This window comes from Falco biarmicus, chromosome 1 (assembly GCF_023638135.1).
Source record: "Falco biarmicus isolate bFalBia1 chromosome 1, bFalBia1.pri, whole genome shotgun sequence".
In the NCBI taxonomy this organism is placed as follows: Eukaryota; Metazoa; Chordata; class Aves; order Falconiformes; family Falconidae; genus Falco; species Falco biarmicus.
Genome location: NC_079288.1, coordinates 42,455,662 through 42,479,011, shown reverse-complemented (window position 1 = coordinate 42,479,011; position 23,350 = coordinate 42,455,662). Strand labels below are relative to the sequence as shown.

At 46.2% G+C, this 23,350-nt stretch overlaps 1 protein-coding gene across 7 annotated transcripts in view; it reads left to right on the top strand.

Moving 5' to 3' along the window:
- ULK1 (unc-51 like autophagy activating kinase 1) overlaps positions 1 to 23,350 on the top strand; it is an 81,932-nt gene that overhangs the window by 1,838 nt on the left and 56,744 nt on the right. For 5 of the 7 annotated variants that reach the window (XM_056330427.1, XM_056330436.1, XM_056330454.1 and 2 more), the window contains exons 5-7: positions 14,840 to 14,872; positions 15,697 to 15,733; positions 22,470 to 22,643. In XM_056330427.1, the coding sequence (XP_056186402.1) occupies positions 14,840 to 14,872; positions 15,697 to 15,733; positions 22,470 to 22,643 (244 nt within the window). Of the gene's footprint in view, positions 1 to 14,564; positions 14,680 to 14,839; positions 14,873 to 15,696; positions 15,734 to 22,469; positions 22,644 to 23,350 lie in introns of those variants that run through there. The other 2 variants (XM_056330463.1, XM_056330474.1) reach the window with 2 other exon arrangements.

The window sequence follows — 23,350 nt, the reverse complement described above, 5'->3', positions numbered from 1 at the left end:
CTGAAATCGAATGTGTATTTGGGGGGGCGAAGTCTTTTGGTAAATTAGGGAAAGATAAACAAACACGGTCAAGCAGATCCCATATTTTTGTCTGAACCACAGAACTCTGATGCAGTTGGGAGCTCCTGTTATGTAGTGAAATGCAGCATGTGGTGAATGTGTCCGTGTTGGAAGCTTATAAGTTCTCAAAAACTTAGAAATAAAATTACAGTAGTTATTCTTGGCATGCTTACCTTTTATTTTTTTTTTTCTTTGGTCTGGGTATACTTCCTAAGAAAATTTCTTTTTCCTAGGCAATGTAAAAATAGCGTGAGCATGACTTTGTAACATATGATTGTCTTCAGTTCCAGAGGATTTTAATTTGCATTTTTCTGTTGTCCTTGTGGCAATCACTAAGTGTTAAAAATTGCAGCAGACGTTTTTAGATTACTGTGGTTTCCCGCAGTTGCTTTTTCCTTCAAAGTCAGCTCTGAAGATCTAATCTAAGGGGCCAAAACTGATCCACTCTGAAACCCAAGCTATCCAATTTTTAATTTTTTTTCCCCCTTTGATTTTTGGTTAACAAAATCCTGTCGGGTCATGGGGCGAGTTTTCTTTGACATTGCTGATGCTTTTTTAAAAAAAACAACCAACGGTGCAGGACCTGAAAGCCTAAAATGGAACTCCTCGGTGGCGGGCTGGAGGGGCTGAGCGGCACGGTACAGCCTGTGCCGCCCCGAGGTGCGATGTTTGATGTTTGCGATGGCCCCGCGGGTGGCCCTGGGGTGGCTTATCTGGAGCCGCCTGCCCGGTCCCTGCCATCACGTGTCCGCAGGCCGCCGTGTTTGTTGACATTCCTCCTTCTCCCGTGGATTGGCTCCGGTGGCCTTCGCGTCACCCCAGACACGAGTGCCAGCCGCCGGCGCGGCCTTGTGCAATGCCTCCTGGGTGCTGTAGTCTGCCCCTGTCCCCACGGCCCCCTGCCCGTGTCCCCCCAGGCCCCCTCCGCTGCAGCAGGGGGTACGGCGGGGTGCCGCAGGGGGCCTTGGAGAGAATGCGATGCCTGGCGCGGCTTTGGCCAGAGGCGGCCGTGGGGGATTCCGGGCCGCCCGGGGAGGGCGGCTGGGGGCGGGATTGCTTCCCGGGAATGACCTCAGGGCGAGAGCCCAGCGAGCCGCCCCGGCCGGCCGGGCAGGGCAGCCCGTCAGGTCAGCGTGGCAGAGCAGCTCGAGGGGCAGGGGCTGCCAGGCACAGGCCGCCTGGGGCATTCGATCTCGTGTTTATTCATTTCTGTCCCTTCTGAGTTTACTTCATAACTTTTCAGTTGATGAGGGAGTTGAGTGGCTGCTCCTGTGTTTCCTCTGTAGTTTGCATTTGTACGAAGCATCATGCTGCTGTGTTTGCTTATTGCAGATCTTTCAAAACCTTTGTGTTCTTATTCTCACCCTGCTTTAAATAACTGCCAGGTAGGAAGCAGCTCAAAGACGCTTCATGCGAAAGGAGCGATTTCGTTGCTGTTACAGCTGCAGCAATGCGTTTTTCTCCTTGAGTGACGGCAAATGAGCTTTAGTTAAATTCTGTGTGTAGCAGTTGTAGCCTGGTGAGCTATTACCAAGAAGCTGTGTGAGGTACCAAAAATAGGAACCTGAGAATCGTCCTGGGCTGGAGGCATGCCCGGGTATGTGCTTAGTTACCAGCTTTGTCAGAGTGTCCTTGTATGACCTGGGCAATTTGATTTCTTGGACAAAATGAGATGACTTAACTGGCACTGGATCTTACGTAGGGTACCAGGGGGCAGAGTCTGTTCTGGTGTAAGGTGATCGGTCACCAGACAGTCTGACACGGTCCACCCACACAGGTTCTGTGTGTAATGTGTCTTGAGTGTTGGCCTGGCTCTGTGTCTCCTTAGGAGTTGTGTGAGAATATATTATCCGCAAAGGTAAAAGTGCAGTTCCAGGGAACGCTTGTTTCTGCCCACCTTTCCTTACTTTGTGGAAAAGACTACTTACTACTCACCTTGTTCCTCTGATACAAGATAGGTGGCTTTGTTCATAGCTGCAGATATACTACCCTCAAAAATGGCATAGTTGCAGTTAATGGAGCCCTTACTTGTAGACTTCTGCTGAAGGGGTTTATTCTTGTATTGCAGCATTGCAGTACAAAAAGGAAAAAATATTTCCTGTGACTCTTAATGTTGCCCTGTAGCTTTGTCTATTGCATTTTGTGTCATTCCTTTCCTCTGCACCTCCTGTCAGCAGTAACTTTTAACTTCTACTCGTGTGTTCCTTGCACACAAGGAAATGGTTACCAAAACCACAGTGGCTGTAAGCAAGTGATTACACCCAATGATGCTTTCATTTGCATTTTCCTGGTTAAAAGCTAATGCTAACCAGGTCTCATACAAATCGATATTTTTTGATGTAATGCCATTTTTGCCCCAGACAGACACTTACAGTGCTGGTATGTAACACTGACAGCAGCTCTCACCCTGGCATGCTTATTTTATTCTTCAGATCTGGGAAAATTGCTGTGTTCTTTCTTGTTTCATAGATCTTTGTGATATTGGTTCATAAATAATGACAAAATAAGAAGCTTCCTAGGAATAAATGATACTGGTAAATGTTTAATACGTAAAAGTGCAATGTCTGGACTTTTATAGGTCCCCTCACTGGAGTCCTAAGAGCAGCATCATTACATGAGAATGGCTCACAAAATGAAATATGCATATTCCTATTATTATGTGCTCATGTATTAATCAAAGGTGCTGTGAATAGTCTAGGAGCCTAATGTGAGAACCCCTGCTCAAAAAGAGGATAAATCGTATTGCATTGCATTTCTAAAAGTGCTTTCTATTTAGTGAATGCATGGAGTTGTGGTGCGGATCTTTCCTAGGCACCGGGGGTGTTTAGCATAAAGTGAAAACCATGTTCCACCACACTCAGAGCCAGTTAACTGCTACTGAACAATCCCCAACTCCTCAGCTGGCTTGCAGAGGGGCTGGAGTCAGGGTCTCCAGACTGCAGCAGTCTAGAGAGACATCTGGGTACCAGAATTCTTTTCCCTCTGAAGACAGCCAAATGAGCTCTTGTTCTTGAAGGTGGAAATTAGTGACAACAAGGATACAAATGGTGGTTTCCGCCAGATGAGAACTTGGTCTGGAAATTAGGTTTCTTGAAAAACTGATTTCCAAAACTCTGAGCATCAGCTCAACTCTTCACACATGTTGATGCTGAAAGCGTTGCGGTGTGTGGTCTGGTGGATGGGACGGGCTTTCGTTTCTTTTGTGACTCAGGAGATGGAATCTGTGATCGGAGACCTCTTGGTTAGCTAAGGGGATTCAATAGTAGGGAGGTAACTCTTGAACATATCGGGTCTTGGGAGCGCTGCTCACTGGATGGCTTCTGTCAGCACTAGTAATAGGTAGAGTTTTAGATGTCACTGTGATCTTTGGGGCAGTGGGAGGTCCTGGGTATCTTTGCTTCCCTGTGCTGTGCCAGCTGCCCTGGGAAGGCTGCTTGAATACATGTCAATTGAAGATCTCGCATGTGGCTGCGCTGGTGCTAGGGCAGAAAATCTGCTGTGCTTGAACATAGATCATGCTTTGGGTGTTAGAAAATGTTTTCCTGCATGAAATAATAAGAACGTTATTTTACTGGCACATCTTCCCTAGTCGTGTGCTGTGATCTGAGCTTGCTTCTTAAAGCAGCCCAGCTATGACTGCGCTTTTGTGGGTATCGGGTGTTTTTGGGGATTTTTGTAGGGTTTTTTTTCCTAGTTTTCGCATGGATGGGATGGGCTGTTTGTAAAACATAGTTGTTAACATCATGCAGGGCACTGCACTGTGAAGTTTCTGGTTCAGCCTAGGTTATCTGAGGGCCTGATTTACATAATTTTGTGTCAAGTTGGCTTATTGTACTCACCAGCTCGGGATGAGCTGAGAGTAATACTTAACTCACTCATATGGCACAGACTCACCAAAAATATTTCTGCTGGCGTGACTGTATCACCTGGAGCTCCTGGACAAAAAGAACACTGAGTCCTTGCAGTGCAGTTCTTGTGCACATGGATTAAGGCATGGGTGGCAGAACAAACACTTCTCAGCTTAATGGTCAGTCACCCCGGGCTGGTCTTGAGTGCCAAGTAAATAACAGCCTTGCTCTGTTGTTGCTGTATAGGAAGTCCTTGTGATCAATAGCACTGTGGCTGTTGGGCTGTGATGTGTTCTGCACCATCACCCTTTTCCGACATGGAGCCTTTAGCTGCTAGTGCACATCTTGTCTACGTGCCTCCAGAACCCCTGGAGCTCCGTGTATGGCAGTGTCCTTTGGCATGCCCTCCAGCACTGCTCGCTTCTGCTGCAGCGCCTCGCTGCTGCGTGTGATGCCAGATGAATCAGTGTTGCTGCAGCGTCACCTCCTTGCCTCGCCACCTTTTGTGCCACCTAATGCAGGATCTTCTGTTCCTCAGGCACTGGTGTTTGGGTGCCCTGTCTTGGGAGACAGGGCTCCACTGTGACACTTGGAATGACTAAGGAGGCACTCTGTGTCTGGGAGATCACACTCCTGAGATCAGGCTGCCTGCCTGGTTAAATCCTGTTTTAATTCCATCCCCGAGCGAAGCTGGCAAGTTGCCTGGTGAGTGGGTGTAAAGTGCTGGCTCCTCTGAACTGCCAAGCAATCCTCTCTCTGTTTGCTCTGTGGGCAAGAATGGGCTGTCTGCTGTCCTGCTCCATCAGCATCCTTGCATCTGTTGAAGGAAATCGCTCTGATACTGAAGACTGGATCTGGCTTAATTTAGAGCTAGAAGGGGAGGAGGTCATAAAACCCAACCACCCTCTGACAGTAGTTTTGTAGGGTGAGGCTTGAGAGTTTAGTGCACCAAAATGGTTATGTTTATGGAGAGTAAAGAATTTTATAGTCTTGAACTTCTATGTAACGTTGGCTTCACTAGCTGGCAACCCTGCCACTGTGCAGGTCACAGAAACACCTAGCAAATGTTGACCACTAAATATAGACCTCAGAGGAGTCATGGGCTTTTTTTAGAGGGAGTTGTCTTGTTGCATTTCTGAAATTATGATCACTGTTGTACTCATCCTGTGTGTAAAGCACATACCTGTGTTCCTCTCATGTGATTAAGATGTCATGGAAGAGCTGGCGACGTGGAGGTTAATAGCCTCTAAAGCTCCTGTGGAAGGTAGCATTACTCAGACTGTAATGACAGATTAAGGAATGTTTCCCAGGAGTAATCAGAAACTGGTAGGCTGTTGTGTTCACAGTTTGACAGCAGAGCTCTGTTAATGGCTGAGGTGCTATTGGTATTGCTGCTTTTGAAGTTCCATCAGTGTTTCCATTATAAAAATTTCCACTGTTTAAATCCTTGTGATGATTGAATTCTTTTGGTTGGAGTGAGCACAGCAAGGAGGTGGAGATTTAGAAGATTGTGGGGAAGAGGTACCTTCTAATCAGTGGCTGAGTGGGACTGAATTCGGATGGAGAACCATTGTTGGAATTTATTTCCAATACTTATAGGTCCAAACAAAAGCCCAATTAAAAGATTTAATTTTGTGGCTGGACTGCACTTGGCTGTAACCTGTAAAACTGCAGTAAAACTGTGTGCTTCAGAACCTCATGTTAATTTAGCTTGAGCATATGTAAAGAATTGGGAATACAGTTCACTTTCATGTGTCTCCCTTCTTCCTCTCCCTTTCCTGCACCCCCTACTTACCCACCTGTTGATACCAGCTGAAGAGCCTTTGCACAACAGGCAGGCTAGCAAGCAGCACCCAGAGGGGGGGTGGTGGTGGTAGGAATCCAAGCTGGGTGGCTCAGGTTTGCTTTGGGGAAGCTCTGAAGCTCGGGTCCTCTGGAGCAGACATGTGTCTTCGTGAGGCAGATTGCCTTCATCGAGTGGCATGTGGAGACAGACAGTGGGAAACGAGAAGCTAAGCACAGGGGTGGTGGTCTTTGATCTGCAAAGTCGAGGAGAGGTTTTTGGTTTTGTTTTCAGAATAAGTATGTACTTTTTTTGCTTGTTGTTTTCTGTTAGTTGGGTGGGGTTTGGGGTTGTTTGGGGGTGTGTGTGTGTGTTTTGTTTTGGGGTTTTTTTGTGGGTTTTTTGCTGTTACTCATGTTCATGTAGCAATAGTAAATGGCAAACTTGATGGAAAGTGACTGAGTGATGTGGTCTTCCAAGGCAATGTTTCTCAGGCACAGACCCAAATGTACTTTGCCTAAGAGAAGCCATCTTAATTGTCTTCAGATGTTCTCGTTTCTCTCTGAAAATTTTGTTATTAAATGTCCACCGCAGAATCCAGGGAAGCCAACAGATAGCTTTAGAACCTCTTTTGTGCTTAGTGTATAGCAAAGAGGCGCTTTAACTGAGCGATGTCTCCCACTTTACGATGTGTAGGCCTTAAATACCACCATAAACATAAAGAGATGCTCTCAAAATGCAAAGTGAGGATCTCGCAGCTGTATGCATTTGTTTATTAAGTAAGGTTGTTTAAAGGGGGGGCTGATAGAAATGAATCAAATTCTGCATCACTGGTTGCTTAGGGCAATAACATTCTGTCTGGCTGCAGGAGCACCTGGCTCATCTCCTAGCATCAGAATAACGGGAGGAATTAGGTCAGCTGAGCTGGCATACTAGAGACCAACCAGACAGTGTGGTTCCAATGGGGCGAATGAAAGATGCAGCTTTGTAAGATGTTAGGGATCCTATTTAGCAAAGCATCTTACGTTTCCAAGAAGGGAAGGCCTCCCAGCTGGCTTGGTATGTGCCGGTGGCACAGTGTGGGAGCTGCTGCGGCACTGGGAAGCCTGGCGATAGCTGGGCAGGGGGAGGTGGTGTCGGTCAGGGCTGAGCTGCAGCCCCGCAGGCTGCCGGGGGTCTTGGAGCACACAGGCTATGTGTGTGTGCTGTTTAATGTCACTGCACACGGCTGGGCAGTCAGGCCACTTTCTCTCTGGAGGTTTCTTCGTTTATGTTTGACTGATATTTTTTTCATTTAGTTGGCAATTGCAGCCAGCATGTTAAATATGTTAAAGCATACTAGGTGCTCTTCATATTTTTTAAACACTGTAGATTCAAGCCCATGTTACTGCAGCTTCCAGTAACTGGATTTTATTCCCTCTTAAATTAAGACTGGTTTTATTGGAAAGAAAACCCATCCTTTTTTCTTTAAACTCCTTGTTATAACACCTTTGTGCTGTGTGTTTGCTTTCTTAAATCTGGTAAATGAAGTATGAGATGAGTGGATGAGGAAGAAGACTTGCAAAGGCCAGTCAGTCATGCAGCTGGCACAGAAAAGCCGGTGGAGGTCGGGCCTTTTAATTTCCAGGGTTGCTTAAAAAGAAAAAATCTCTGGCAGGGTAGCAGGTTGTGTTTGGGATACAGTATTAAAAAAAAAAAACACAAAAAACAAACAAAAAAAAACCCAACCCCAAGCCATTCCCAGCTTTATTGGTAGAACTACATTAACTGGTTCTAAAATCGAACTTCTGGACTGAGTAGTTTTGCTTGTATTTGCATGCATCTCAGTAAGTGGGTATGTCTCAGTCTGTGTGTAATTAAAACTGAAATGTTCGCTCTTGTAGCCTGCCGTGTTGTCAGCCATAGCACTCCCCCCACTGCTCCTGCTCTTTGGGCAGGCTCATAAAATGCAGCGTTATGGTATGCAAGGGTTTCATTCCAGTACATGTGACTGAGCTTAAGGTAATGGGGAATTCAACCTTAAATGTTGATTTTTATAATATGACTGTGATACAGAAAGGAAATGAGGAATAAATACAGAAAAGTAGATCAGATCTGGAATATTTTTTCGTTGTTTTTAGAATTATGAAGTTTCTTCTCTTAATAGCATTAACATAATGCATTGCCATTTGCAGGAAGGAGCTTGCTTTTGTTAAGCTTCTAGGTCTTATTCTGCCTGTTGACAAAGAGGTACCTACTTCTTTCCATTCCACGTCAAGAAGTCCAGTCTTTTCAGGAAAACTGCCACTTTTTCCCTGCGCAGTCTCTTACCATTGCTGGGCTGCTGCGCTGGGGCAGTGTTGCCTCCCTGGGGGCACGGGCTGCTGCAGGTGAACCTGGCTGCACTAAGAGGTGATGGCTCATCAGTGTCCCAGGAGCAGGAGCCTTCAGTTTGCTCTGATGCGTGTTTTGGTCTCGCCTTGTAGCTCTGTGACCTGTGAAACCCGCTGCTTTGTCTCTATACTCTTATTATGGCATTAATCCCATATTTTGGTTTCTGTGGTTAGGCTCAGGTGGAGCACTCGGCTCTGACTTGCTGTAGAGTGTTGCTCTGCAGGGGCCCAGTCTGCCCCCAAAGGAAGGTCATGTTTTCTTGTTTGAGCTCTCTGCAGGCACTGTAGCCATCAGTCACCCAGCAGGCGAGTTGAGTCTCGTGGTTTGACTGAGGCCTGCAGTGAGCTCGTGTGAAAGCGAGAGCCGGTGGCCCAGTCCGTGGGGCTGACGGGCACTGCAGCTGCCCCCGCTTGCAGATGGAGGTGGAGGAGAGAGGGGGGGCTGGTTTGAAGGAGGCTGCAGAAAGCTCAAGCCCAGTGGAAAGGATGGTGAAGTTTCTCCAGGTCGGTCGGATATTGGGCTGTCTTACCAGCTGTCCTGCCGTTTGGCTGAGGTGGTATTAGCTGCCTGGCAAAAGAGTAGCTCCACAGACATGGCGTTGTCTTGTTTGTTTTTTTGATGTCATGCAGTCAGACTTCAGGACCGTTGCCAGGGGAATGGGAAATACTTTCCCTCCCTTCCTGAAGCCTGGGTAGATCCAGAGGATAGCTTTCCTGCTGTTTTTAATCTGCCCTGAAGTACAACCTGTCCTGAAACAAGTCATCTGTTTTATAAGTAGAGAATACCATACTGCCTGGAGTGGGGTAACACTGGCCCTTGGTATTATTATTCTTCTGGTCCTACAGAAATCTGCCTGCTGCAAGGCTGGCCATAAACCACGTCTATGCTGCGGGGCTCCCTTCTGCTTGTGCCGTGCCTCTGCTGGTGCTCTGCATCCTGGAGCAAGCTGACAGGTCTGTAGGAAGCAGAATGCAGTCAAGAGCCAATACAGTTGGCTGTGGGCCTCTCTGGGTCTTGCTGCTTATGCTTATTCCCTGGGATATACATGAAGAAATTAGAAGCCCTCATTGTTTTGGGAAGTCAAAGATCTGCTGACCATAGTAATAACCCTTTCCAGTCAGTAGCAGTAGGTTTTATTGCTGGACATGGATGTGCTAGAGTGGGCAAAGATTGAGTAGACTATTGGATGATGGTATTTGTTGCTTGCATATCATCTTCTGGACAATGCTTATATGTGACTGACCAAGATTTATTGCTTCCAGTGTAGCCCATAGACAAGAGGAAAGTGGCTGCCTGTTCCTTATAGCATGCTAACTCTCTTGCTGTAGGATCTCCTTGGCTGCATGACTTGAATCCCAAAAGTCTGCCCTGAAATGTGCTTTTGTCTGATTGTGAAGCTGTGCCTCTGTTTGAGAAGTGTTTTGTGGTATTGTTTGACTGTGCAGAGAGGAGATTATGCTGCAGTGGATGAGTTGGGGTTTTTTTGGCTTGTTTTTTGGGGTTTTTTGTCATCTTTTCTTCCTTCATGAGTTTGTTGTCTCTTGAATTGGAAACCTGCTTGAAATGTTCCCAAGTTCCTTATTGGTAAGGTTCAGGAGGAGTGAAGGGAAGGACCAGGGCCAGAGAACTAAGAAGTGCAGTAGGCTCTGAGACATGCTTTTCTTCCTGCTTGAGGTCAAAAGGCGAGTGAATATTTTTTTAGCTATTTGCTTTAGATCTATTTTCCAAAGGGTGAGCACTGGTAGGTGCTCCTACAATTCAGATTAATGTTACTATTGTCTTTTATCTTGCTTCCGTTCAAATAGTTGTGTCAAGAAGTAATCCCTGCATAGCATGATGGTTTTCCTTTCCCTCTTTAGAGGTTAGCCTGCTCAAGCCAAACTGTTAGCCAGAGTGAAACAATACTAAGAGACTTTGCTACGTAGAAAGTTTCTTTTCTCTCTTGAGAACAGCAGGTTCTGTTTCCCGAGCCCAGCCATCATGGGAGCCCCTGCCTTGGCTAGAGGCTTTCCAGGTGCCACTGGCCTAGGAATTGGTTTCTGTAGAGCAAAATTGTATTCATTACAGCCCATGTTTGTCACACCAGTGCCACTGTCAGAAGAGCAATGGCAAGAGACCACAGGTAAAAAGGGCACTGGCTCCAGGAGATCCTACAGACAAAACAGGAGGATGTGGTGTGCTGTGGTTCTGCTGCGGTGACTGGGGGAGGTAGCAGTAAAAAAACTTAACAAACCCAAAAAAGCAGAGCAGAAAAGCTTAGCTTTCAATTGACGTCACATTTATCTTCCACTGTCAGACTCCCAGCTTTTTGTGCTTCTTTTGTGTTGGTAGGAACTGATGAGTCCTAGCCCCATTTAGAGAGATCTGTGTGCAGCGGTTATCTTTGCTTGGCAGCTGCAACGGGCGCTGTTGGAGAGGCAGTATTGAGCAGCACATGTCAGATGCCCTCTGAGAGGCACAAAACAAGAACCTTTGCCATCATAGAGAGGCCAGCAAGCAGGTAGTGGTACACTGCTCTTCAGGAGGACAGCAAAACCAGTTCTGAGGACTTGGATCCATACAGCTCCTCTCCTATAGGCAGTAGGAACCTTGTCAGCCATACGGTGCTCAGCACATGGGTGTTCCAGTGAGGCTACATTCATCTTTGAAGTGTTCCTCCTGCATCCCCCAGCCTTCATAGAAAAGAGGACTGGTGTGGGGTGGAAGTCATCCTTTGCTGGTTCTACCCCAGTGTCTATTACAGCACTGCTCCCACACAGACTGATGAGAACACTGCACTGCTGGGGGAGTTTTGAAGTGTTGTGTAATTAAACTTCAACTCTTTTCCCTTCCTGAACAGCTTTCTAAACTCTGTGGCAGGCTAGGTGCTGGGGTAGAGTGCAGAGGAGGATTTCTTTTAAGGAAGTTTCCTCTCGCAGGCTTTTTAAGCTGTGGTAGGAGGATGACTAACTGTGGGTACACCCAGACATTTCCCTTTGGACACACCTAAACACACACTTTCCAAGAAGAGGATCATGCCACCTTCCAGTATGGGTGGAGAGAAAATTTAAAGGGAGACAGGACTGCTGGGTCTTGATGTCTGAGACGCCAGCCCTCCTAATGTCCCAGTGAGAAGTTTTAACATTGCACTGTCCTGGGGTGATTTATGGTGTACTGCTAAATGAAGTTTCTTCATTTCTTTGTCCTTCGTCATCAGATGTGTGTTATTTGTAGAGGCTATTGCCTATTTTTATACTCAATTAAATTGTAACTTCATCACTGGGGCCTCTGCTGCAAGAACTACAAGTCAGGCAGTGGTCCAGACTGATTAATTATCAGCTTAATGTCTTTGGCAGAGGCTTTTTGCTGCTATTGTGGAGTATGGTCAGGGTACTGCTGCACTTTATGATGAGGGGTAAGGTTAGAGGGTTGCCTCTGTGCTGTTCTCTTGGTCGAGCTTGTTTGGTGACAGGATTAGCCTCAGCTGCAAGGGCTGGCACATGTGAGTAAGAGGTCCAGAGTCAGTCATCTGTAGCACTACTTGGACATAAGCCTCTGCAGAAATGCAACAAACTGTAATATTATTCTTGTTACTGATGTGGAAATGAGTGGTTTGGGTATTTTGTTTCTGTTCAGAGAAACTGGTAGCCTGCAAAATTTGGCTTGCAGTGCTTTTTTTTTTTTTTTCCCCCATTGTTTTGTTAATGAACAAGTCATAAATAGTGTGGAAGGACACAGATGGAAAAGAAATAGTTTCTGTTGCTGAATGAGCTTGAGAGCAGTCCATCTGCCCGACTGAGAAACCAGAGGTCTCTTCAGACAGTTGTGTCCCTTGTAAGCCCAGTGAGCTCCTGGCTCTTTCCAAACAAGAGTTTGTTGCTGGAGCCCTTCCTGAAGTAAATGTTTAGTTTTATTGGCAAAATTCCTACAAATCTCTTTCTGGTAAGTGGGTCTTGAAATGCTGAAGTTGCAAACATGGAAGTTGTCATCCCTGCTACAGGCATTTGTGATCTGAAAATACACTTGCTAAATGTTCCTTTGCTGTGTTGGGGGTGCACACAGCAGGGCAGAGCGCTTCTGAGGAAGGCTTGTGTGCTGGGGGGGTGCTTTGCCAGTGGATGGGTGGGGGAGCCACCTCCTCCTCGGCGGGTAGCTGTCAGGCCTTGCCCTCTTATCTCTTCACCCGGTGGTGGTGGCATAAAGCCACAAACCACTAAGGTCACTGTTGCTGGGGGAGTGAAGCACGGCATCCCCCCCCGGCCTGTGTAGGTCCTTGTTTAACCCTGGTGGCCGTGCACGTGGGCTGCTAAAAATCGGTGACTTCCCTGACAATGTTTGTTTGCAGAGTCTTTAAATAACATACAGTGGAAAAACAACCAAACTGTATGGTGTACATTAGCTATTGGCTAATAGCTTGTTACAAGTATCTTAATGTAGTTTGTGTAAGCTAAACTTCCTCTGCATTTTCTGTATAGGTAATAATATAGCAAGTAAGCTTCCCCAAACCCTGCTGGCGTTATACATATTTATTTGTAGAGTTCCTAAGCTGCAACGATCACAGTGTGTTTAGACAGGAGGTGTCTATGAAGAACGTTGCTGTGGCAGTGATGAACTCGGTGTGGGCTGCCAAAGGTGCTTGCGATGCTTCCTCCATGCCCTGCAGTTGCCCTGCCATGCGCTCCCTCACCTGCAGCCCCGCAGTCCTTCCCTGGGCAGCTGCACCGCACTTCTGATGCGTCCTCACATCTTCTGGTGCATCTGTGGCTGGACTTCCAGGAGAAGTGAAAGGCCTGGGTGTCTTTATAAACCTTAACTTCCCATTGTTCCTGCTAAGGACAGCAGGAGCTGGTGGGTTTTGAATGCTTCTGAAAATTTCACCCCAGTGCTCTGGTGCAACACTTGTGACAGTGCCTGGTGTCGTCTTCTTGTGCTCCATCCCTGGGCTAGTGCTTTTAACCACAGGCTGGTTTCCCACTTCATGTGAAGCCTGTGTGAAAGTGGATGACTTAATTCGCGCTGCTTTTAAGTGCAGAGGTTGGAAAACAAATCCTGTTTAAAGCAGTACTTGTCATGCAAGGAAATGCAACAAACTCGGCCTTGAAGTATCACACATAATTGCTTTTGGGACAAACACGGGGACTTTCAAAAAGCTCATTAGGGCTTGGCAGTGAAAACAGCTGTAAGAGCTGAGCTGGGGATGGCCAGCCCTGGGGTTTGGTGAATGCTTGAGCCAGGGGAGCTATGTGAGCGGAGGCTGCTGGGCTGCATGGTGCCTTCAGCCTCTCCAGGGGAGGGTGGGCTGTGCTGCAGGCAGCTGTGGGCTGAGTCTGACATCACGGGTAGTTCAGCTTCCTCCCCTCTTCCCCCCTTCCTCCAACCAGTCTTCCAGCAAGCATCTGGAAACACAGATTTCATGTTGTGAGGTTCAAAAAGGACTGTAAGAGAAATGATGGGAGGTGCTGAGGACTTGAGGTGTTGACAGAGGCAGTTTGGCACAGGCTGGATGGGAGGTAGAGTCCTGTGGGTAGACAGAGATGATAGGGGCCGAGAGCAGACAGTGGAGACTGCTTGGAAACGAAAAGGCTTGTAGGGTGGGTGCTGGGGTTCTTTGAAATTGTAGTGGGGCTCGGAAGAGGAGTCAGGTAGGCAGGTGTCTAAACAGCCTGTAAGTCAAGGCGTGCTCCCTGGCGCTCTAGAAATGGAGTGGTCTCCTCCTCTGCTCTCAGAGCTTCTCCACTCACCTGGGCGATTGCTGCCTGCGCTGGTCAGGGCTGCGTCTGGAGTTCGGGGGAGGCTTCCAGCACACAGGCTTTGTGTAGCAGGGCTGTTTCTGTCTGACTTGGAACAGAAGATGTAGTCTCATTTGCCTTTCTGGGTCTACCCAGGGTTGAAATGTCTGGCTGTTCTCACGTTTGTTCTCTGCTAGTGGTTTGGCAGCTGTGCTAGACACATGCCAGGCAGCCACCCGGTGTCAGCATGCATGTGGCACAGCTACGTGTGCCGATGCGGCTCTGTGGTGCTCCCTGGCTGCAGGGCACTCCTCCACGGTGGCCAGTGCTTGCTCTGGGGGTGTGCTGCCTTGTATGGGCTACCAAAGGCCAGGGAGCTGGTGGAGGTGGTCAGCTGAGGCTGGAGGTGAACTCCCAAGATGGTAAGAAGCATCACAGTGCAGCATCTGTAGCAAACTTAGGAAGGCAAGCATTTGGGCTGAACTGTGCTGGTGTTGACCCCCATGATAATCCAGAAAGCTTTAGCTGCCCCAAACTGGTTGGTCGATATTGTGGTTTTGACCTGAGATCTTTCCTTTTTGCCCTCAAATCCAAGGTGACTCTTGGGCACTTCTCAGCTGTGGGTTTGCAGGCCCCAAAATTGTGTTGCTTTTATCTCTCTGTTCAGGCTAGCACTGTTCCTGTGGGCATAGCTGCTGTAAAGGGCTGAGTTAAATGTGGAAATGATTAAGGCTCTAAGATGATAGTGTGCCAGTGTCTGCATTGCATACTGCTGTTAATCCCCAGAGCCCAAAAGGAACATGAAGACACCCAACATGAACCCAAGCCACAATACAGGAGATCTGCTTGGTTAAACAGAAGCACACTCAGAAAGGAATAACGTGCTTAAATACCTGGCACTTTCAAAGTAAGCTATTTTTCAGGAATTAACCTATAATGAAGTTTTTACCCTCTCTTCAGCTGGAATCGTAACAGAGCACAGTTTACCTGTTTAAAAGCAAATGCAGCAGTTGTAAAGTGTGTGAAATATTTAAATACATAAATCTTTTATTTTTCTGTTTCCCCAGGAACTGGCAAACTCTGTCTATTTGGTTATGGAGGTAAGCAAGTGTGTGTGTGTCTTCCCCCCCCCCCCCCCCCCGCCATCCTTTCTTTTTTCTTTTTTTTTTTTTTTTTAACCCTTGTTTTAAGCAGACCAGCTTGTTACACAAGTAGTGCTTTCTGCTTGCAGTCTCACCTGTGATACTTTTGCAAATCTAATCTGCAGCTCTGTGCCTTTGAGAACTGGAGCAGTGTGGGTGACAATAGCAGCCAGGGGGATTTTTTGATATTGCTGCTGTCAGAAGGTCATGCTGGCACGGGTTTAATCAGTCAGACATCTTACCTCAAGGGTCAAATAGGTGTTACTGGGCAGTATCTGCTTCAAAGATACACAGAAAGAGAATTATCTTGACACAGCCTGCCTGCCAAGCTTTTGAATGTTTACTTTCCTGTGCAGTCTTCACTGTGAGGTCTTGTTGCCTTTCCTTGGTGCTGTGGAAAACCATGTGGGGAATTCCAGCCGTCAGCTGTGGCTGCTCCCTGGCGTTTCTCAGCCAGCTTTCTGGTGATGTCCTGAGTGGTGACCCTTCTGCTTTGTTCTGGTTCTGTCATTCTCTCTGCTGGGCATGTACATGGGTGTGCATGTGCACAAAAGCTAGTTAGTGCTGGCATATTATAATGCGACGTAATGTTTAGGGGAAATGGGACAGAAGAGGAACCTCCTGGAATGGAGTTTTCCCTGCCAACTTCTGAATACATATTTTGATGCGTGTGGTTATTTATGTTTAAAAATTATAAGCCTGCCATGCTGGTAAAGTTTACTGTTATTCTTTTTAATGTTTGGTTTGCCTTGCATTAACTGAGCTTTCTGATCTATTCACAGTACTGTAATGGTGGTGACCTGGCAGACTATCTTCACAGTAAGTAGAACAATATGGAGAATATCTTCTGTATTCAGAAGAAAACACCGACTGTTTTATCTCATTAAAGTTGCGGGGGTTTGTGGAAGATCTAAATAAGAACACTGTGTATTTTATTTTTTTTAACTCCTGCAAAATAAACAGAGTATCACTGCTCCTTTTCTAAGAGGTTCACCCTTGATGATAATTTTAAAACTGAGACTCCATGATGGTAAAAGCTAGTATTGTAGTCTTTCCTATGTAGGTCAGTAGTAATTGTTGTCAGTAGTTATATATTTTAGTTACAATGGCCTTAGATTAAACACATCTTAACTCTCCTAGGGACATGGTTTGTCTGTTTCTTGGTCACTGGAAAAAAAAAAAAGCTATTTATACTGAAGCCTTGCAGTTGTGTAGGGTTGCATTAAAGTAAGACCCCCAAGAGTATATTTCAGTTTACCCCTAAGAGTGTGCCCACATCTAGGGCAGAGCACACTTCTTTCCTCAGTGTGATGAGGGTGACTGTAGCGTAGCTGGTAGTGTTGTGAAGGTGGTGAAAACCACGGTCTTTGGGAGAATATAGCACAGGTGTCTGCAACTGTGGTGCCTTGACAAGCCTTCTGGTGAGACTGAAGTGTGTCTTTGCCACCAAACCAAATGAAACATGCTCGGCCTGTTGTCCAGCTGTATTGCTGGGACCAGGCTTCCATCTCCCAAGGTATTTTTCAGTGCAGCCCGCAGCACAGGTACAGGCTCCTGGCCTGCATGAAAATCCCATTGCACCTGAGTACCAACACAGTAGGAGGATGGCGTGTTTAACAAGTTGCTTAGCTACAGTCAGGCACGGCCATTATTTTCTGTTGGCCTAACTGTATTTTTTTCTTTAAAATTACTTTCTTGTTTTGCATGTTAACTAGAAGATTACTAAATGTGAAGAGACAACTTTAATCTCATTTCGTGTGTGGCTCTAGGTCATGGTTAAACAAAGTTTCTTCACGTTGTTCAGATTAAAAGCTAGTCAGCTGGGTAATACTTCAGGCTCCTTATTTGAGGTACAGGATGTCTGGAAATGGCAAAGATTGAAGGATTAAAAGCTAAATTTACATTTGCCCTACAGCTAGTGTTGGTATCCCTAGAATGATAATTTGGGGCTGGATGCTAGTATGCTGCACTCTGTTCACACAGGGTAATGGTTTATGCTTGTGGACTTCAATTTTCAGAAAGGATTTAGTACTTGAAGGAAAATGAAGGAATATTCTGCATTTCATGTGTTCCGTTTGTTTAAAATGTGGGTGAGAGGGAAGTGATGGGAATTTGTTTTTTTTTTTAAAATCCAGATTTAGTGTGCTTTGTCTTGGATAAGTGACTGTTTTGCAGCTCTTGGGTATCGCTGTGCTTTAAAAGGAGCATCTTCTGTGGTGTGATGCTGTTATGAATACCAAGTGAAAATGGTTTTGCATTGGGTACCACCTTTTTCTCCTTGAATACAAATGAAATTTTTTTAATTAAATGCTTTTAAAAAATTGCAAACTTCAGTTTTACCAATGTGTGGGCTTTGAAGGCTAAAGTTTTTTAGCTTCTGTGCACATGAAGTCAGCCTTGCTGTGAAAGCACTGGGCTGTGCACCCTTGTTGGCAAAGTTGTGTATGTAAACAAGAACACAGCTTCTGGCCAAATGATTTATAGAAATATGGGTTTATAGAAAATCTTCCTGTCCATACTACTGCTCGTATGTGTACATTGTAGTCTTCTCCCTTCCACCACTCATCAGAGAAAAAAGTGAAGCACAGTGTGCAATTAGCTAGGCTATTAATAGAGCTCACTTCCTTGTTTACCAAATGAGACTACTCAGGAAATCGGTGGCTAGTTTGAGAAAGTGATGATAAATCGTATTTTCTGAATAAAACTTAGTTTTACCCCAACTAGATTTGTTTGAGCATTGCCTGTGGTAAGATTTGAATCTTCTTTGCCTGAGCTAATTTTAAAAAGTTACCTTTAGCTCTGTTTTTACTAGTAAAATATTTTACCTTGACAACTGTAAATAAGCACCAATTTCCCAGTCACAACAGCTGCTCGTTTTATTTTAACTCTTAATGTCTGTGTGCCACTTGCCAGTAAAGAAAAGCCAGCAGGTACAGATTTCCAGAAGTAAGGGACTGCAGCAGGAAAGTTAGGTATTCCCATCACTGCAGCAGAGATCTCTGTTTTCCAGAGCCTAGGTATGAGTGTCAGCTTTTACATCACATGGCTTTCTCTGTTCCATCACATGCTCCTTTGGGGTATCTCCTCTCCCAGCTTCTGCAGGTACTCAGAGTGCTTTTGGTGATAATGACTTTTTTTCCTGACATCTCATCTTGGAAAGTTCAGATCTCTTCCAGGGTATTTCACTGGTGCGCAGGAGGCTCATCTCTATTGAGTGGGTTTGTGCTGCTTCAGTTATTTTAATAATTGTGTGATGGTATTTAGTTGCAACATCTACTTTCCCACTGACGACTCAGACATTTTTGCTGGTAGTTCCTGTAACATTTATGCAAGCTGTGCATGCAAATCCCTAGTTTCTCATTGAATGAGATGCTTGTAAGCTTCCCAAGTCCATTCTGCCTTCTAATTACAGGCATTAGGCAATACGGTAATTCGGTGTTGAATCCAAAGGCACTCTAATTCTCCTTGTCTTTGTAACTGGAGGACGTGCGTACATGCACGTTTCAATACAATATGCGTTTCGGCTGAGTGATGCTGTTGGTCGGCCCCTCTGATACAACCCAAGGTGGTGTGTGTTCTACTAAAGCGCAACTTCTGCATCCTTCTTCAATCGTACGATGCAGTTTCCCTTCTGATAGATCTCTGGGTGTTGCTTTCACTTCAAGCCCACCATAGGTTATGTTTTGAGCTGAGAGTGGCAGATTGCCACTGTGCATGGTACAGCTGTGGGAAGTGTTACAGAAGTGACCATCTCAGTACGGGAATGACTGGAATTCTGTGGCCTTGGGTACTAAGGAGGTCAGAGCGGGCTGATCTGAAACTTCTTCAGCTCTGTGACTTGTCTGTAACAGCCTGTGTCAGTGCCAGTTCATAAGTGCCTGTTTGTGACCTTCCTTCTAGCTGCTTCTTGGAGAGTACATCTCTGTGAAGAAAACCTTGTACCAGAGCAGGGTGTTTCTTGGTTTGACCGCAACACATGCGAGGAGCTGTTATCTTCTAGCTAATGCCAAGTAGTGTGGGGGACCCTTTTGCAAACAAGAGGTGGGAGGCACTGCTGTGTAACTGCTTGCCCTCTACAGCTGGTAATTTAAGAAATACCAATGATAAGGCTAGACCTCTCTGGAATAGGTTTTCTGACTTGTACAGAAGACTTCACGGGAGTCTCACTGGCTGTGCTCTGTGCAGGTGGAGCTGCACTAATTGTAAGATGGGCCCCAAATAAATCAGCTTGGTCTGTCAGACTTCAGTTTGATTTGGATTGGGCCCATGTTAGAGACACTTGTGGCACCTGTGGGTAAGAGGAGAAGTTCTTTTTCCTAAATAACTTTTCCAAAATGGTGCTGTCATGTAACATCAGCGGGTGTACTCCGATGTGTCTACCCTTGGATCAGCTAACAAGGGCTGTTTATGCTGCAAGTTACCTGGCAGCCCCTTGGCAGATTGAACATCTCAGCCAGGCTGATCAGGGCACTATTTTAGGTGGTTTCATCCTTTTCCTACTCCTCAAGAGCTACAAGGCGCGTGGGCCCCATGCTGACCCACAGTAAATATTTGCTCTGATCTAGTGACCTGTGTGGCAGCCTGTTCCCAAGGCAGTAAGCTGAGTGCCTCGTCACTGAAGTGGAGCTCATGAAAATAAACAGAGGGATATTATTACTTCTCAGTAATGGTAAAGCAAGGCTTGTGAAACAGTGTTCTCTGCAAGAATGTATTGCTCACCATGGACATCCACAAGGATGCTCAGAGTTCAGTGCGGGCTTGGTGCTTTGCCAGCAGTTTTCTGGTGAAGATGAGAGTATCTCCTTTCTACAGGGATAGAAGTACAAGTTCCCTGTTTGGGATGTAGCAAAGAGAGTTGTTTTGTTCTCCACACTTTTTTTCTTTTTGGTGCCACATTAATTGAATAGGTCTTTTGTATCTTCTCCCTCCTTCTGCCAGTGGTAGCTGGTCTAGGAGACCTTTTGTGGACCAATATCCTGAAGTTGCTGAAACTGCTACTTGTATTTATGTTTCTCTCCTTCAGTTGGAGATTGCTGCTGTCATGCAGTAGACTGATGGGCTGAGTATGAGACACAAAGACTTTTGGTTTTGTGTGTTACAGCCAGTTTGTTAATGGAGGGAGGTAAAGGGTATGTGCCTACACTCCCCAAGTAACTGACTGTCCCTTCTCTGTTAGAGGGTAACGTCTCGGTGTCACAGTCATGCCTTGCTGCACTACCTGGATTTGTAAGGTTTAATGCTGCCAAGGATCCAACAGACCTGTCTAATTCTGGTGTGCTGCAACATGGAAGCTGCACTGTGCCACAGCAGTTGCACTGGCAGGGAGTCTGTCTGCAGGCTTAAGACACCTGCTTAGATTCTGTGTGTCAGGAAAACAGTGCTTTTGTGGGGCTGAGGGCTTTGTACAGACTTCTGTGAAGTGGAAAAGCTTAAATTCTGCAGAAATCGGTAGCTTAGAGGCACTATTTTCTTTGACTGAATGGATTTTTCTGATCTTGGTAGCAGTGTTTTCAGAATAAAGAGTTAGAATCCACGTTAGGGAGGCTTAGCTGGTTTGCTGAGGGATGGTGGCTAGTGCTGTGTTAGACTTATAGGCACCACGTTATATAAGGGAGAGGGTAACGCCTTAAAGATGTGGCATGCTGTTGGGACTGCAGGTCAGAACAAGGCTCTCGGCACCACAGTCTCTGCTAGAGGCAGAGTGTATTTAGCCAGGAGTTTGTAATTGCCTGCTAGCTTAATAATGTTAAGAACTACCAAGTTTCAAGTCTTGCTTCGTGTTTGGGGGATTATGAGACAGCCTGTCCTTTCCTGGGCCTGAGCTGAACTGAGCAAAAAACTTTGGCATTTGTGCTGGTTTCGTTTAAAGATGGTGTTTTCACCATTCCTGAATAATTTCCTTGAATAGGAATCGCAGAACTATTGCAGAGACCTTTTGCTGGAGAGAAGATTGAGCACAGCTAAGATACTGGACCTTTAATAGACAGAAAATGGTACAGGACTGAGTATGCGCATATATTTCAGCAGGGGGTCAGGGAAGCCTTGTTAAAGATGTGGCAGTGTTTTTCTCAGAAGGTGCGAGTGGGTTTGGAAGGCTTGCATCTAAGCTGCCTCTTCATGTACTTCAAATCCCTTCACAGAATCTCCCCTTGTTGCAGAGGAGTCTCTGATTCCAGCTGAGTGCCAGTTCGTGAGGAGGAAAGCCCAGTGAGGGGAGGGAAGTGCTGTGTACATGTGCCCTGGTCTCACGTGTATGAGTCGAGGACCAGCTGATAGCTGTGGTGACACTTTAGCTCTGCTTCTGCTTCCTCCTAGAGCAGTGAGGTTTGGGAGAAGTGGGAGCTTATTTTCTAAGTGCTGTTTAACTGATCTATGTTCCTTGCTATTTTAAAAGTTAGATACATAATTTCCTGTGTTGTGTTAAAGCTGTGTGCAGCCTCATCTGTGTTTTTGTAAGGATTCCTCCCTTCTAGCTGGCTAGGTAGAGTAGCATTTTGAAGCTCCTGCCAGCTTGTTTTTATGTCTTACCAGAGAATAGCTGCAAAAACACTAATGAAGTCCCAAGTAATTTACAGGGACCTTTTACAAAAAGAAAAATTATTTTATTCAAATGGAACAGTGTTTGCTTTAAGCCTGACTGGCTCAGTGGCTGACAAGGACTGGTAGCACTGGTGATCCTGGGGTTTGTTCAGCAGACTGCCCCCAGCTTTGGCAAGAGTTTTGTATGTATAGCTCTTAAAACGATGAGAGCTAATGTCACATCACTGATTAGGAGAGCCAGTTGGATGTTATTTTAATCCCTTCAAAGTTTATTTTTACACCACAGTTCTTGGGAAGCCCGTATCTCAGGAGGATGCAGTTCAGGGTTTCCCTATATCCATGTTCTGATTACTGATATATTATTTTTTGAAAGCACTTGCTTATGAAAGCATTCTGAAACACTCTTGCTGCATCTGCGGGTGCAGGATGGAGGGTACCAAATGGCAGTTTGCAGGGGCCATTTGGGAGGGATATGTTGTTAGGTATGGGACCACAGTTCACCCTAACACTGGATCTGGGGTTGGAGTTGCAGTTGGGTCTGGTGGGTGGTGATGCACATGGGTTGGGCCCAGGCTTGGGCTCATACCCTGAAGGTGCAGATCCCTGCTGGCCACGTACCCCAGCTGCCTGAATTTGACCTACCAACCCTTCCCAGGCCCAGCACTGGGTCTGGCTGGCAGTGCTTGCTGGGGCGAGCCCTAAGCCTCCCCAGGTGTCATGATCAGACCCAGGTGATAACCCAGATTCAGCGTCTGCTGCTGGCTGAGCTTGCCAGGAGCAACTCTGGGCCGAAAGCAGCCCTGACTGCAGGATAAGCTGGGAATGCAAATGCACTCCCTTGTTGCCTGTAGGGATCGTTCAGAAATAGTGTGTGGAGAAAAAATACCATATGTGGAAATAAAAATGACAAATGATGGCCGATTGTTGTGGAGAATCTGCCCTCTGGGCTCTTCAAAGAACTGGCATTGTATTTTTTCATCTGTGGTTTGTTGTGGGTTTTTTTCCCCCTTCCTAGCTATGCGGACACTTAGTGAAGACACCATCAGGCTCTTTCTCCAGCAGATAGCAGGTGCCATGAAAATGCTGCACAGCAAAGGCATCATCCATCGGGACCTGAAACCACAGAATATTCTCCTTTCCTATGCTGGAGGCAGGAAGTCAAATCCCAACAACATTCGCATAAAGATCGGTAAGAGCCCATTACAAGTGTTGCTCTGACGGCTCTCAGGAGAGTTTGGTGATGGTGGCAAGCCTCAGTCTTTCTTTGGGGAACTGTCAAGGAGGAGGAGAGGTTTACTGCACTTCTTAAAATGCCCTAATGTTTTTGATCATCCCCGCTTAGTTCCTCTGCTAGACGTAACCTTCCATTGGCTCTAAGCAGTAGGAGCAAGAGCTTTCTGCTCTGCCAGGGCACAGACTAACACAAAAGAACCTTGCTCTGCTTCCAGCTGAACAGTGGCTCCCTTGGTAAATGCAAATACCAGCCTGCCTTAATTGGCATTTAATCTCCAGGCTTGCCAGGAATGAGCAGGCATTGTGACTTTTGTCTTCAGCTTTTAATAGTATTGAGGTAAATATTGGTGTCTTCAAGGCTGCTCTCCTGGCTGGCCTTGGTGAGCCCAGTGGGAGTCAGGCACGCCTAAAAGCAAGTTTTCAGCAGCCTGAATTAGAGGCAGGCTGCTCAGCTGCATCTTGAAGAAATTCACTTTTTGCACATTAGGCAAGTGGCAGTGATGGACCAGTAGTTGGGACAGATACTCCAGAAATCAGTTGCAGAGCACATCTATCCCCTGTAGTCCCTCAGAAATGTGTGCTGGATGTTACTGCCCTCAACATGTGGACTTTTGATTATGTTACAGTTCACAAGCTGAAGCTGACACCAATTAGATAAAACTG